The sequence below is a fragment of the Rhamphochromis sp. 'chilingali' genome (genome assembly GCF_963969265.1).
Source record: "Rhamphochromis sp. 'chilingali' genome assembly, chromosome: 21".
Lineage (NCBI taxonomy): Eukaryota > Metazoa > Chordata > Actinopteri > Cichliformes > Cichlidae > Rhamphochromis > Rhamphochromis sp. 'chilingali'.
This window is the reverse complement of record NC_137949.1, coordinates 23,545,369-23,560,979: the sequence shown is the minus strand read 5'-3', so window position 1 is coordinate 23,560,979 and position 15,611 is coordinate 23,545,369. Positions and strand designations below refer to the sequence as shown.

The 15,611-nt window shown below is 36.8% G+C and overlaps 2 protein-coding genes across 15 annotated transcripts in view; one reads left to right on the top strand and one right to left on the bottom strand.

Annotated features, from left to right (window-relative positions):
* Positions 1–11,202, top strand: part of LOC308389359 (uncharacterized protein) — a 29,852-nt gene extending 18,650 nt beyond the window's left edge. For 3 of the 14 annotated variants that reach the window (XM_080870738.1, XM_080870736.1, XM_080870729.1), the window contains 29 exons: positions 132–221; positions 516–581; positions 838–885; positions 1,123–1,164; positions 1,261–1,308; positions 1,404–1,472; positions 1,574–1,621; positions 1,725–1,769; positions 2,061–2,099; positions 2,182–2,250; positions 2,413–2,460; positions 2,710–2,760; positions 2,899–2,943; positions 3,300–3,338; positions 3,421–3,483; positions 3,593–3,640; positions 4,505–4,594; positions 4,880–4,945; positions 5,325–5,369; positions 5,552–5,602; positions 6,163–6,195; positions 6,273–6,320; positions 6,450–6,509; positions 6,647–6,691; positions 7,175–7,222; positions 9,450–9,491; positions 9,579–9,623; positions 9,703–9,738; positions 9,859–11,202. In XM_080870738.1, coding sequence (XP_080726864.1) covers positions 132–221; positions 516–581; positions 838–885; positions 1,123–1,164; positions 1,261–1,308; positions 1,404–1,472; positions 1,574–1,621; positions 1,725–1,769; positions 2,061–2,099; positions 2,182–2,250; positions 2,413–2,460; positions 2,710–2,760; positions 2,899–2,943; positions 3,300–3,338; positions 3,421–3,483; positions 3,593–3,640; positions 4,505–4,594; positions 4,880–4,945; positions 5,325–5,369; positions 5,552–5,602; positions 6,163–6,195; positions 6,273–6,320; positions 6,450–6,509; positions 6,647–6,691; positions 7,175–7,222; positions 9,450–9,491; positions 9,579–9,623; positions 9,703–9,738; positions 9,859–9,944 — 1,553 coding nt within the window. In that variant the 3' untranslated portion in view covers positions 9,945–11,202. Of the gene's footprint in view, positions 1–131; positions 222–515; positions 582–837; positions 886–1,122; positions 1,165–1,260; positions 1,309–1,403; positions 1,473–1,573; positions 1,622–1,724; positions 1,770–2,060; positions 2,100–2,181; positions 2,251–2,412; positions 2,461–2,707; positions 2,761–2,898; positions 2,944–3,297; positions 3,339–3,420; positions 3,484–3,592; positions 3,641–4,504; positions 4,595–4,879; positions 4,946–5,324; positions 5,370–5,551; positions 5,603–6,160; positions 6,196–6,272; positions 6,321–6,449; positions 6,510–6,646; positions 6,692–7,174; positions 7,223–9,449; positions 9,492–9,578; positions 9,624–9,702; positions 9,739–9,858 lie in introns of those variants that run through there. The other 11 variants (XM_080870732.1, XM_080870731.1, XM_080870735.1 and 8 more) reach the window with 11 other exon arrangements.
* Positions 11,203–13,859: 2,657 nt separating this feature from the next.
* fabp7a (fatty acid binding protein 7, brain, a) lies at positions 13,860–14,977 on the bottom strand. Its single transcript, XM_080871292.1, has 4 exons — positions 14,825–14,977; positions 14,531–14,703; positions 14,326–14,427; positions 13,860–14,114 (listed from the first exon to the last, which is right to left on the bottom strand). The coding sequence occupies exons 1-4, from the start codon at positions 14,895–14,897 to the stop codon at positions 14,064–14,066; spliced, it is 399 nt and encodes a 132-aa protein (XP_080727418.1). The 5' UTR covers positions 14,898–14,977; the 3' UTR covers positions 13,860–14,063.
* Positions 14,978–15,611: the final 634 nt, after the last annotated feature.

Genomic DNA, 15,611 nt, shown 5'->3' with positions numbered 1-15,611 from the left:
GTTGACCCGTAAGAAGAATAGTGATGTATAGTTTTCATAACAATATAATATTTAGATGCATTTATTTTGTGGGGAATATAATTAATCTGTTTTCTAAAAATGTTTAAAGCAGCTTTTCCTTTTTACTTTAGAGCCCAAAAAGCCTGTAAGAGGAATTAAAATTGTCAAGAAGGAGGTTGCATCTGTTCTTAAGAAGGAACATCTCAATGTTACAAAAGCAGGTGAGACTATGCTGGACTATTGGTTAATATATGTAAGGCATGAATCACCGCATTTTCTTGTTTTCTCTGCAATGTGTAAGTTAAAGCTATTCTGAGGGAGATATAATGCCTCATTGATTTTTCAAGTCATTCAAGAAATACATTTAAGCATGTTCTAATTCGTACTTTGTTTGCTGACACTGACAGTGTAATGCCTAATGAGAAAAGATTTTCATGCGGAATATAAAAAAATTAAAAGAAAGTGTTAATGCATAAGCAACAATCTTTAGAAATCGATGTCTTATTTTCCACTAGAAGCAGCTCCGAAGGAGCCTAAGAAGGAGCCAACGCTAAAAGTAAAGCCTACACCTGTAAAACCAGGTAAGGTAAATATGATGATGGAGTTGAAAATTGAACTCAAACAACGTGCCAAATCTAAACATATTTTCATATTAGAGCATAAAGGTAGCACTAGTAAATAAAAGAGGTAATGCTGCTAAGCTATTACAGTCTCTGCAGCACTTTACTGATATTTTATTTGTCTGTTGCTCAGTTTAATAAATTATATGGAGCAGTATACTTAATTACTAGCAAATTACATATTCTTATCAATTCCTGTGTTATTTTCTGTTTTTAGATGCTGAGGTTACAAAAGAAAGAGTAAAACGAGCTCCTTCAGAGAAGGGTAAATATACTTACCTTTATGACAGTGTCAAGACTTAAAGGCAGAAGAGTCACAGGTCTATGGAATTAAGTGGACACTACTACTGACACCTGCTAACTCTTATGGAGAATGTTCCTGTGCATCCGTTTTATGAATATCACTAACGATTACGTTCCAGATGTTTTAAAATCTGAACTGTAAAAATAACCAATCAAAGCCAGAGTTATGGTAAGTTTATGCACTTGTGTTGTGTCACAGAAGCACCAAAGAAAAAGGCTAAAGCACATCCTGCAAAGAAAGGTAATGTTCACATATTACATTGATAATCTTCTGATCACCAAAAGATAAAATGATTGCATTATCCTGCTGTTAAAAAAATGTATTTTTCATATACAGAAGCTGTTGCTCCAAAAGAAAAGCCCAAACCAGCGATCTTGGCTAAAGGTAGGTGTGGTGCATATTTTGATGCACAAAGAAACACCAACTTAACTGTACAGGCTGCATGCAAATCTCACAAATAGTTGTTTTTTTCTTGACAGAACAACAAGGTACTGCTAGAAATGCCTCACTGGTGAAAGAGAGGGTTAAAATTGTGCCTATGAAGAAAGGTAATCTACTTTTATTTTATGTTACACTGATTTCAGATTTTTGCATCCCACTGTTCCTAATGATATTCTCCGTAACCTGATGTCTGTTCTTTGTTCATCAGTGGTCAAGATGCCAAAAGAGAAAGTCAGAGCTGTCTCTGCAAAGACAAGTACGTACAGTATATCATGTCAATGTCAAAGATCAAAATTTTAATAACATGAAAGAGGTCTGGATGTCATACTGAGCATCACGTTCTGTGTTTTTAACATCAGCTGAGGTTTCAAAACAGAAGCTCAAACCAGTTGTAACCAAGAAAGGTAAGAAACAGTTATCATTGAGTTTCAGTATTGTCCTGTCTTCCTCCCCTGAGCCTGGTCCTGCTGGATATTTCATCCTCTTAAAAGCAAGTTTTTCCTTCCCACTGTCGCCAAAGCACTTGCTAATAGGGGGTCATCGGATTGTTAGGGTTTGTTTTCTTTGTATTATTGTTGGGTCTTTACCTTACAGTATAAAGCACTCTGATCCAGCTGTTATTGTGATTTGGGGCTGTATTAATTAAACTGAACTGAATTATTGTGTAGCGCTGAACCTAAAATTTCTTTACTTAGAGCCAGCTCCAGTTAAGACAAAACCAGCCCCAGCTAAAGGTAAGCTGATGCTAACCTTTCCTTTAAATAGTTTTTGAAAGTAATCAAGCTTTTGATTTTCACACTCTTTTCTCTGTCACAGAGGCAGAAGCACCACACAAAAATGTTACTCTAACAAAGGAGAGGGTGAAGGTGGTGCCACTGAAGAAAGGTGCATCTCTTTGTTTAAGCAGCTGTTCTTGTGTGATTACCACCATGCACTGTTATTATGTTGTTGTTGTTGTTGTTGTTTTTTTATATATATTTTTACAATTATTGAATACTTTCTGAATGTTTCCAAACATAACCTGCCAACTTTTTTCCTCTCTGTTAGTGCCTGTAACTCCGAAAGTAAGAGCCAAACCAGAACCAACCAAAAAAGGTAAAAATAGTGACTGAACATTTTACTAGTCAAATAGTATCTACCAATACTAATACTAATTCCAATACATAGATTTAGAACTTAACAATGTTTTTGAATGTGAAGTTTTTGTATTTCTATGCACGTTTTTGTATTTTTTTTTATACAGCATCATAGTTTGGAATAATCACCTGTGACTGTAATAATAGAAACCAGATTATTGTCCTCTGCAGTAAACTGGACCTTATGTTTTCTGTTGCTATTGTTTAGAAGCTGAGGTTCTTAAGAAGAAGAAAGCTGAGCCAGTGACTCCCAAAAAAGGTATCCTTTTAGCTTTTCACCTCTTTCACAGGTCTTATTTTTCTTTTAATTATCTAACAGGTAGAACAGCAGTATTTCAGTGGTTTCTCACCTTTTTATAAATATAATTCAAGTTAATTGTAGCATTTATTATTCTAGCAGCTGTTACCAAGACAAAACCATCACCTGCTGAAAAGAAGAAAGGTATACAGCAGAATCGTGTGTTGTTTTGCCGTAGAAACATCACACGCAGCACTGTGCTGATATTAATTCGGTCATGTTCAACCCACGTCACATCACGACTGATTCGCTGACATGTAGCTGCTGACGATATGCTTCGCTGACACATGATAATGACCCAACTAAAAATGCTCAAAGTATCATAATCTGCTTTTATTTTGCTTAAATTATTATGTTACCGCTGAGTTTTGTCCTTTTCAAGTTGGTCATTTTCATGTTTCAGCATTCTTCAATACATGCTTGATTGACAAACTAAGTATGAATGCTGTGTCACAGTGTCTTATTTTCTGCAAGACTGAACCTAAAATTTCTTTACTTAGAGCCAGCTCCCATTAAGACAAAACCAACCCCAGCTAAAGGTAAGAGCAGACTTAACTTTGTTAATCATAATTTTAAAATGTACTCAGGCTTTTGATTTTCATACTCATTTATCTTTGACAGAAGCACCACACAAAAATGTTACTCTAACAAAGGAGAAGGTGAAGGTGGTGCCACTGAAGAAAGGTGCATCTCTTTGTTTAAGCAGCTGTTCTTGTGTGTTTTTATACCAACTTTCTAAGTTCAGAATACTTTCTCAATGTTTCCAAACTCAAACATTTTTCCCCTCTGTTAGTGCCTTTGACACTGAAAGAGAGAGTTAAACCAGAACCAACCAAAAAAGGTAGAAACAGTCATATATGAGAACATTTTGTATTCAATTTTAATTATTTATATACAGTACTGTGCAAAGGTGTTAAGCCGCCACTCATTTCTATATATTTTGCTTCCAAAGAACCAGACTATTATGGAACTTTTTTTAAGTCCTGTGTCTTTTCCCCTCACCCCCAACCGGTCAAAGGGGATGACCCTTTGACCGGTCCAGCTGAGCCTGGTTCTGCTGGAGGTTTCTTCCTGTTAAAAGGGTTTTTTTCCTTCCCACTGTCACCAAAGTGCTTGCTCATAGGGGGTCATCTGATTGTTGGGGTTTTCTCTGTTTTCTCTGTATCATTGTTGGGTCTTTACCTTACAATATAAAGAGCCTTGACACAACTGTGGTTGTGATTTGGCGCTATATGAATAAGTACATTGAATTGAATAAAAAGGCACCTTACTCAACTTAACTCCAGGGTTGACTCAATGTTACGGCTACACATATCAGACAATTTGGCAAATTATCTTTAGATCCTTTGCTTTCGATCAACCAGAACACCCGTATAGGTGCTGGAAACTTTATTAATGGTCTGGTGTAAAAACAAATCATTTGTTCTAATTTTTTTAGTTAAATCTACAAAGAAAAAAGTTAAAAAAATAAAAAAATAAAAGCACAGTACTCTAGATTTTAACAGTCAGACTTTAAACAGCATTTTATTGTCTTTAAAACAGTTTTTGGTTGTTGTTTTGGATGACTGATGTGGACCTGTAAGAAAAATTCATTAGCATTAGCTGTACTCACACAGAAGGAAACCTACATTGAGCCTAAAAGGGAAATGGACTTATAGGCTTTATTTGTTTTGTGGAGGATAAAAATGTTTCCTTTTCACTTCAGATGCCAAAAAGCCTGTAAGAGGAATTAAAATTGTCAAGAAGGAGGTTGCATCTGTTCTTAAAAAGGAACAGCTCGATGTTACAAAAGCAGGTGAGACTATGCTGGAATACTGTTTAATGTAAGGCATGAGACACCACATTGTCTCGTTTTCTCTGCAATGTGTAAGTTAATGGTTGACGATATAGTGTCTCATTGATTTTTCAAGTCATTCAAGAAATACATTTAAGCATGTTCTAATACACACTTTGTTTGCTGACACTGACAATGTAATGCCGAATGAGCCTAAAGACTTTCATGAGGGATATAAAAAAATCAAAATAAAATTTTAATTCATAAGCAACAATCTTTAGAAATCAATGTCTTATTTTCCACCAGAAGCAGCTCCCAAGGAACCTAAGAAGGAGCCAACGCTAAAAGTAAAGCCTACACCTGTAAAACCAGGTAAGGTAAATATGATGATGGAGTTGAAATCAATGCCCAAAATCTAATAAAAGTCAATATAAAGAGCCTTGATGCATCTGTGGTTGTGATTTGGTGCTATATGAATAAATAAACTGAATTGAATAAAAAGGCGTTGTGGCTTCACATAACAGACAACTTGGCAAAACATCTCTAAATCCTTTGCTTTTGATCAACCAGGAGACCTGTAGAGGTGCTGGAAACTTTATTACTAGTCTGTTGTAAATTAAATCATATCCTCTACAAAAAGTGCGAAAAATAACACAGCACAGTATCTAGATTTTAACAGTCAGACTTTTAATAACATGAAAGAGAATTTGAATTTTATACTGAACATGAGGTTCTGTGTTTTTAACATCAGCTGAGGTTTCAAAACAGAAGCTCAAGCCAGTTCCAATCAAGAAAGGTAAGAAATAGTTATCATTGAGTTTCATTGTGTCTCTGTAACACTGAACCTAAAATTTCTTTACTTAGAACAAGTTACAGCTAAGCCAAAAATGTGTTCAAGCTTTTGATTTTCACACAATTTTCTCTGTCACACAAAAATATTTTTCTGAATGTGAAGTTCTGTTGCTATTATTTGTTTAGAAGCTGAGGTTCTTAAGAAGAAGAAAGCTGAGCCAGTGACTCCCAAAAAAGGTATCCTTTTAGCTTTTCACCTCTTTCACAGGTCTTATTTTTCCTTTAATTATCTAACATGTATAACAGCAGTATTTCAGTGGTTTCTCACCTTTTTATAAATATAATTCAAGTTAATTGGAGCATTTATTATTCTAGCAGCTGTTACCAAGACAAAACCATCACCTGCTGAAAAGAAGAAAGGTATACAGCAGAATCGTGTGTTGTTTTGCTGTAGAAACATCACACGCAGCACTGTGCTGATATTAATTCAGTCATGTTCAACCCACGTCACATCACGACTGATTCGCTGACATGTAGCTGCTTCGCTGCCATGTGATAATGACCCAAGTAAAAATGCTCAAAGTACCATAATCTGCTTTTATTTTGATTAAGTTATTATGTTACTGCTGAGTTTTGTCCTTTTCAAGTTGGTCATTTTCATGTTTCAGCATTCCTCAATACATGATTAATCAATAGATTGAGTTTATGCACTGTGTTGCTTTAGTTTTGCAATTAGCTATCAGTGATAACAGTCATCACTCTTCTCATATGACCTCTTTTCTTCCCTTTCTCTTTAGAAGCTGAGGCTAAGCCAGTTCCTGCTAAGAAAGGTGAATTGCTTACAATCCATGGTTATTATTTATTAAAGTGAATTATTATTAACACTTTCATGCTTTTTTTTTATCAGAGCCAGAGGTTACAAAGGAAAAACTGAAACCAGCTCTTGAAAAGAAAGGTATATGTTTGATTTAAACTCTTTAAATAGTCACATATTCTATTTCTGTTATAGATCATACACACTCTATACTGTTTAAGTAGTTCTTTTAAAAAAAAGTTGAAAATGTTATTTTTCCCTGTTTTACAGCTCCTAAAGCAGAGGTCGAAGCAAAGAAGGAAAAGATTAAATCCCTTCTAAAGACAAAAGGTAGACTGCCATTGTCATCTGCATGTAGATGCTTTTTATTATGTAGTACCATTAGAAAACTATCACAAAATAATGATAATGGTTTAGATAAACACTGATTATCTTTACATATCATACCTTTTTGTTTTATTACTCAGAGCCAAAAGTACCAGAGGTAAAAGCAAAACCAGCTGTAAAAAAAGGTAATTTATAAAACTCTTTGGTGTTATGGGCAACAAGTAGAATCATTGTTTTGTTCTTTAAAGACTGAGCAAAGACTTATCTAGGAATCCTCTATAGAAGAAATCTACCAGTGGATTAGATTTAATGTGCAAAAACAGATCGTTGGCTCTATCGCAGCCACATGGACCCCCGAATACTCCACAAAGTCAGAAGCAAACCAAAGAAAAGTAATTTCTACTAAGGAAAAGGAATGTTTTGTATAATTAAAATTACATAATAGGCCTATTTCATATCTGAAAAGATGACAAAACAAACTAAAAATGTGTTCTGGCTGTTTGTAGAATGGACTAAATCAGTAATTTAAAAAAATAATTGAAGCTTTCACACTGCAGAAAGTGGTTTGAGCTGCTATAAGTATTGTTTAAAAGTAAGCTAATTGTGGCTTCTGCAGTAAAATTCTTCAGGTTGATTGCTAAAATCTGACCAAAGTTGTTCTTTTACAGAACTGGAAACACCTAAAGAAAAGGCCAGGCCTGCTGCAGTAAAGAAAGGTACAGTGCAAAGTTTTACACTTTATTTATGACACTGTGGGTACAGGGCTTTACGGCTACGTGTAATGTCAGGATACTGTCACAAATTTGAGATTTTCCGATGTCTTAAATACACTAAAATACTTCCAACTGTATGATTTATCGATTGCATTTTTGTCCCTGATGGCACAGCCATGTTGAGGGAAAAGACCAAACCAGCCCACGTGAAGAAAGGTACATGTGGTGCTTCAGTGCAGGCAGCACTTCATACTTCATGTAACCATCAGTGGTAATCTGATTACAACATGAAGGCCCCTCTAAATGTAGATAAGTAACTTAGAGGGGAAACAGCTAGTTTGCTTATAAAAATTAAGTAACCGTTAAACACGCTGCTGCTGATAGTTGAGAAGATTTTCTTGCTGGGTGTGAAATAGTCAACCAGACATCTAAGTAAAGAGCTTCAAATGAAAATCCTAAATTAGCAAAGATTATAGGCAACTGAATGGCCAGCAAGGAAATGATCTCAAAGTTATTTAATCTGCCATCAATAAAATATTTATAGGTTGATGTAAAAAAAAAAAATGCTTCACAGTAATTTTTACACAAAGCATGCATGCAGGTAATTAGCACAAATCTGAGAATGTACTGCCACTTTCTAATAAGGCCTCATACATAAAGGATTTATAGGTTGTAACTACTAACTTAATCATGAATAAATATTTTCTAAATAATTTCTTTAAAAATGATTTATGAGCTATGCTTGGAGAACACAGAGTCTGAGAAATCTGGCTGTTGATGTATTTCGTTATAATTCTGTTATGACAGTTGACAAAACGTTATCAAAACCTGTAGTTAAACTATAAAACCAAGCAGATTTTCATCTATATCACACGTGGCTCTTTTTTTTAATTAATTGCGAATTTAAAAAGCCACGTTTTCACAACCTAGCGCTCCCAAGTTGTTGTTGTTGTTGTTTTAAATATATGCTGTCACCAGACCAACAGACACTTTATTAGATACACTTTGCCAGTACCATATTAAGCTCCACTTAAGTGCAGCCCCAGACTCAGTAAGGTGCTGGAAACACTCCTCAAAGATTTTGGTTGACGTGTTAGCATAACAGTTGCTGCAGTTTTGTCAGCTGTACATCAATGATTTAAATCTCCCATTCCACTACATCCTGAAAGTTGTTTATTGGATTGAGATCTGGTGGTTATGGTGGCCGTTTGAGTACAGTGAACTCATTGTCAAGATCTGAGCTTTGTAACATGGCAAGTTGACCTGCTGGAAGTAGCAGACGGTGGGCAGATGGGCAGACGGTGGTCATAAAGAGATGGACATGGTCAGTAACAATACTTAGGTAGGCTGTGCCATTTAGGCAATGTCCAGTTGGTACTAAAGTGAAAATATCTCCAATACGATTACACAAGCAGCAGCCCATTCTTCTCCATTCTGGTCCTGGTTTGAACTCCAGAAGGTTATCTGCCTATATGTCTAAATTGCTGCCTTGTGATTGGATGATTAGATATTTGCTTTAATGAGCAGCTGGACGGATGTACCTAATGAAGTGAGAGTGTATATACCAAGCAGTAGCACATTATAAATCTTAAAGGTTACTTTATTAGAAAGTGGTTCTTCATTTAACATTTTTCTCTGAGCTTACTGGGCATCACTTTTCATTCTGCGCATTTGCTTTTCATAAGCGTTTTTAAGTCATTCAGTTGCATTACAACTGCAAAAAAAGAGCCCTCTACCCTTTACTGAAATTTTCAAATCACTTATTTTAAAGCTTCACCTTTTTCTTCCCTCCAGTAATTTTTATGCATAAATGTTGTGTATTTCATGCCTGTTTGTGTTTGCTTCACATTTGTGAAACAGAGCCTCGTGTTTTAAAAGAAAAGATAAAGCCCATTGCAACAAAGAAAGGTATGCAGTCAGCTTGGAGAAACTAAAATAAATGTAGAACACGCAGTCACTATTACTGAGTTGAAACTGCTGTTTGATTAATTAGTGAACAGGGTGAAAATAATCCGCGACTATCTTAATATTCAGATGTTTCTCAAGCGAAATATGTTTACACAAAATTCACAAACATTTTCCTTTTAAAAAAGAAAAATGTTGTGTTTTCTTTTTGAGAGAAAACACATTTAAATTATTCATGTAATAATAAATTTTTATGTCAAATACATTCAAATTAAACACTTGAGAAAAAGTGTTTGACTTTTTTATGTCTTGCTGCCTTTTACAGAGGACAGGGTTCTCAAAGAGATACAAGAGCCTGCAAAGAAAGGTTTGTTTGTGACGCCCTTCATTTCTGAGTATTCAAAAAAAAAAACTACATTATAGCTTTTATTGACTGTATGCAAAACGTTTGCAGGAAAAACTGCTGAGAAGAAAGCTGATAAGGAGGAGAAAGTTAAAGGTATCACGTTGATCCTGTAATTTAGAGTCATATAACACTTTATTGATTTGTAGTTAACATTATGTTCATATTTTAACAGTGGAGCCGTCTCTATCGGACAGCTTTCTCATGGAAGGTACGTGCAGATTTTTAGAACAAAATGTTGCAGAGCGTGCAAATTTCAGGCACTTTTCTCTCCAAATGCTAAAGGAAAGGGAAGGAACATACTGTTCTTCGCTGTTTTACCTCTTTACAGATGAGCTGCCCTACTTCCAGTGTTTCTTTGTGGATGAGGACGAGGCCCAGTTTCCGTTTTACGCCTTCTCGCCGCTGCAGATTTGACACGTCAGTCTGTGGTCTGACATTTACAATTTAGTCAAATTACCGATAAGGACGAGGTCACTTCACACCCTGTACTGTTGAAACACGGGTGATGCTGTTCGCCTTCAGCAGAAATCTCTGCACAGCAGAAGACGACAGGTTATGAGATGGACCGTTATTTTTCTCTTTCCAGAATTGGTTGAGCTCTCATACCAAATACATGCAGTCAGTGTCATTCCTTTTCTTTTCTTTTCTTTTTTTAATATTTTTTTAAGTAATAATTTCTTTTGCATATTTTAAATAGAGCAATTTACTATTTCACTTCTATGGATTCAAAGCCTTTAATATATTTACAGCTTACTTTATTTTCTCATAAAAGGTCCAGAAAATGGTGCAGTATTTTTAAAGTAGCTACAAAGTGTAGAGTAGTTTACACTGTGAGGTTAACAGGGTACAAAACTGCCACAGTTGCTACTCCAAGACAGACCTTCTTAGCCCACATTTACTTGAACAGTGGTTTGCGTTGTAATTGTACATCTCTGTGGCGTCTTTCTTGATCATGTTGCTCATCCCACCCTTTATAGCACTTGTTCATGATTCATTCTCAGTTTCCTATTGTTCTTCCCAAATGGAGACACAACAGATATCATATCATTACTGAATGACTTTTTTACCTTTTATTTTTGTTTTATGCATCAAAAGGAATGACCATGCACTGTATATGAGAGCTCCCAATCTTGCTACCTGAAACATTTAAAGTCTTATCAAACTGTACCATCTGGATATCTGCACCAGCTCCTCGTTATTATATTGGTGCTAGTAAGAGGCATTGCCTAAAATCTCAGAATGAGGATTGAGTTCAGTTTTTGTTCCTTTCAATCTATCAAAAACATCAGCAAATCAAGCGTCAGATTTATTCTGCAAATTCCTTGATTGACCAAAATCACACTGTAGCTGACTTTGGTCACTGCTGTTGCACTGTGTGCACACAGTAGAAGCTAACGTACTGTAGAAACCTATAGAGCAGGTTCCTTTAAACAAGAATGCAATCAATATTGCCTAAATATGCTATGGCAACATTAAGATAATATTAATGACAACTGTATAATGATATCTCAGATTCATGCTGCTAAAATGCAGCATAATACAAACAGGATTTCTGTTATCTGAATATCCTTTACTTGATAATGTCTGATGAACACAAAAGCAATGTTGGCTGAGTCTAATGTCAAATTTTACATTGTTGATTGCACCGGCACACCGTGTGATCACATTATAAGTCGCTCAGATGTAAAACATTTCTCAGTCTGCTTTTAGCAGCTACGTATGGCTACATTGTTGCATTTGCTCCATATGTTGCACAGAGAGCAGTTTTTACATCCTGTGTCGCTAATCCTGAAGCTTATATATAAATCTGCTTATCTTTTAAAATGATACCAGTGCACACTTTGTCAGTCTAGGAATAATGAAAGCTCACACTCTGCAGCTCTCAGTGAGCTCAGAGTTTAATAGCGATTCATGAACTGATGAAGTTTTGGACACTTTTTACAAAACAATTTTGATTATTGTCATTATTATTATTTATGGTACCAAAAGATAAATAAACTTGTTTAAACTGTATATTAATGACTCACGTTTACCAGGTGAACATGTGCAATACTTAGATCAGCGATCAAAGCGCATTATGTTAGTCTAATAGTCTTTTAATGGAGTATGCATGATGTGTGTGCCTTTGTTTTATGCTCTTATATTTTTATGTGGTTTCCTAATAGCGCGAACACTTGAAGACAGGAATCAGTGAATTTGATGATGTGTACCAGTGTCACTGTATGGTGTCGCTGACATCATACACACTGTGTTAAAATGCTCTTGATGTAAATAGTTAAATATACAGAAAAACTGATTGTTTTATCCCTGATTCATTATTCCTGAAGCGGCTCTTCATCTTCAGTAAAAACCACAACGTGTATCATTTGTCACTTAATCCCTTGCGAATAGAACAATTAGGCATTAAAACATAGCAATGCAAGTGTTTTGACTTTTCTTTAAGCATACCAACATTTCTAACACAAAAATGGGCTGACGTCGTTTTTATACTGTATACTTTATGTTTAATGCATGAAGTTTTTTTGTAACTATCTAAATGAAAGTATTTCAGTATTTCACCTCAAATCGAGATAAGTATAAAGAAAGGTGTCTGTTGTGCAGTAGGGGTCATCTCTGGGAGCAATTTTATTTTTTCCTGTAAGAAACTAGGAGTCATTTCAGGATCGGGCAACTGTATCTGACATGTAGGAGAGAAAGGAAAGGTCCAGAAAAACAACCAAGCAGAGATCAAATTCACCGGGAGACTAAACGCACGAGCAATGAAAAGCATTAGCGAGACGGGACATCGTGGTGTTTCTTTTCATTGTTGTGCTGCTGATACTCACATGTACTTCCCTGTTAAACCCACTGATCCTGGCGTGATGAATTCCCTGCAGGACTGACCATGTGATTTCAGAGAGTTGATGGCAAAACATTGTCATCCGGCTAATCCCCAACCTAACCTCTAACCTGATTATAGACGTTTTTAGCATCAGCAGTAAAGAAAAAGTGTAGTTTTAAGCCATTTGCATAAAACAAGTGTTAATCTACTTAAACTTATTAATAAAAACTGACTTTTCACCTGAATTTCAATGATTATTAATATTAAATGTAGTGAAATTTGATTAAAACCCATTAATACAAGGCTAACCTTTATGTTATTAAGCCTCACAAATTATATTTATTACTTCAGGGTCTTGCCTGTGTTCTCAATGGTAGCTACACTCCTGATCAGTGTGTTTAAGTTAAAGATTGTAGCAGTTAGACAACTGAACCAAAGAGGATATACAGTAGATGGTCAGGTCTTTATACTCTATTTCCCTAATAAGGCCAGGGAGGGGTTACTACAGGTCAGCTTACACCACTGACACAGATTCCTCACTAAGAGGAAACTCCCGCTGCTCTCCCAGAGTACAGCAAACACTGCAGACAGAAGACGCTTAACTATTATCTGTCTTTGTTTCTGCTACACAGAATGCGATAATCTCCCTTTTCTATGTGATTATGCCACTGTGAAATATTGAGAAAGTAACTCCCCGTGAGCTTGTCTTCTCACTGCATGCAGCCTAAATGCTTTTCAGTGTTGTATAACTGGAGCATAAAGACAGACTTTAAATCAATTCATCTGGCCACTGCTAAATGAGTTCCACTCCAGTTACCACAGCTTCTTTGTGTTACGGCCTATTCAAAGGTGGCCAGAAACTGAACAGCGTGTGTGTTGAGATGAGAAGAATGGCCACATGTAGTCAGTGTTCAGTAGGCTGGACACAGCACAGAGCTGAAAAAGGGAGGCTTTAGCATCTTAAAATGTAGGAACTAAAACAGTGTTAAATAATATTTATATTAGAGATATAAAAACCCACAGCTGGACAAAGGTTTGCTGGCAAACTCTAACACTAGAGTGACTATTGCATCCAAACTGTCTACATCCTGCGTGGTGTCCTGTCTTATCATCACACCAGTGGCAGCATTTAGTCACGGTTGGTCCGCACAGCATCGAATGATGCTTCTACGTAATGACACCACAACTTTAACCGGATTATCTTGAGACGAGTGACATCACCACCCCCACCCTCCCCCTAGCTTCTCGCCATCTCTGACCATCTGGGGGTTACTAAAGGGCATTCACACAGCAATTTCAATGGTCAGACTGGCCGCTGGTGCTGCATGGTCGGCTCCAGCCTGCACAGTCACCCTGCAGCTGTCACCTGTAACAGACTCTGACGGGGACTGTTCCCACGATTGAAGCAGACATATATGAGCAGAAATGTGGAATTGCATTCAAAGGAAAAATGCCGTAAATAAAAGTGAGTAGTCTGTCCTGTTTCTGATGAACCTTTGAGACATTGAGAAAGTTTAGCCCAGAAGTTTATTTTCCCTTTTGTTGAGGCCTTCACAAAAGATCTTACAAAATATTTATCTCATGTTCAAACAAGTGCAAATCACAGCAAAATGTCAAAACACTTTTTTTACTTAAAAAATAAGAATAATAATAAGGAAAACAACATTTCCTGATAGCTGGAATGATTTGCTCTTTCAAGTAGATGTTGAAAATTAGGCTTTCTCATACGTGCGGACAGCCTGGACTCCTTCAAAGGTTAACGTCTGGAGGCAGAAGAAAAAAGAAAATCTGTTTTAGACAGACTGGCAGTTAACATTAGCACCTGATTATTCAGCAAGTATTTCAGTCTGTTGCAGTCATATGTTATGAGTTGCTGCATATATGCAAAGACAAGGTGAGGCCTCCCTGCAGAACAAGATGCTTTCAAAGGCCTCTTAAAAACTGATGTAATCCCAGCAGAACAGGCGGTCTTACCATCACCATCTTCCCATCCTTGATTTCTCTGACAAACTTGGTCTCTTTGCCATCCCACTTCTGCACATGCACAAATTTATCTCCATCCATGGAGAAGGTCGACTACGAGCAGAAAAAAAAGAACCTTTTTTTATTTTTATTTTTTATTTCGGACCAGCAGAAGGAAATCATCAGTGATCACACCCTCAAGTTTTACATATCTTACTTTGACATGCCGGTCATCAGGCGTGGTCTCATCAAACTCCTCTCCCAGCTTGGCAGAGAGCTCAGTGTTCCTGAAGGTGCTCTGAGTTTTCACCACCACCTTGTCTCCATCCTGGCTGATCACTACAGTTGGTTTGGTGACATTACCCACTTGTCTCGTGGCAAAGCCAACGCCTGTCAAAAAAAAGTTTAAATAAAGTAAAAGTTTAAAATAAAAGTTTAAATATTTAATAAATGTAAAAAAAAAAATAAAAAAAAATCACGGTAACTGTACAACAGGCGTTTTTTTGCTCACCGAGTGCCTTCATGTAGTCATCAAAGTTCTGGCTGTCGACCAGTTTCCATGTAGCGCAGAAAGCCTCAACCATTTTTGCAGATGTTGTTGGTCCACTTCTGTGTCACACTGTCAGAGTGTCTCTTATTTCCGTGGATTAAATCCTGGAGCCGCAGAAGCGGGCCCGCCCCTCTTACGAATACGATAACGGAGAGTGGTTACGTAAGCAGTGGCGCGAAATCCTGATTGGATCTTCCCGAACACTTGAAGACTGTGATTGGTCAAAATGGAACGCGCTCTTAATCAGAATCAGAATCAGAATGGGTTTATTGCCAGATGTTGAGGTTTACAACATTAGGAAATTGCTGCGGTGCTTCAGTGCAGACAATAAGAATTAAAGTGCTATGTAGAAAGAAAGATATGTGCATGAGATATACATGAGATATATACATGAGAATAAGAATTATGAGTGCTACGTAGAAAGATATATATACATGAGTGCAGGTGGTGATCAGTGCCAAACATATATACATGAGAGTAAGAGTTATGAGTGCTACGTAGAAAGATATATACATGAGTGCAGGTGGTGATCAGTGCCAGACATGAAATGATGCAGTGACACAGCGTAGGGTCATGTGTTAGTGGCGGGGACAGTCATGTGGTTATTGTTCATGTGTCCAACAGCAGAGGGGAAGAAACTGTTCTTGTGGCGAGAGGTTCTGGTGCGAATGGACCGGAGCCTCCTGCCTGAGGGGAGCAGGTCAAACAGACTGTGTCCAGGGTGAGAAGGGTCAGCTGAGATCCGGGC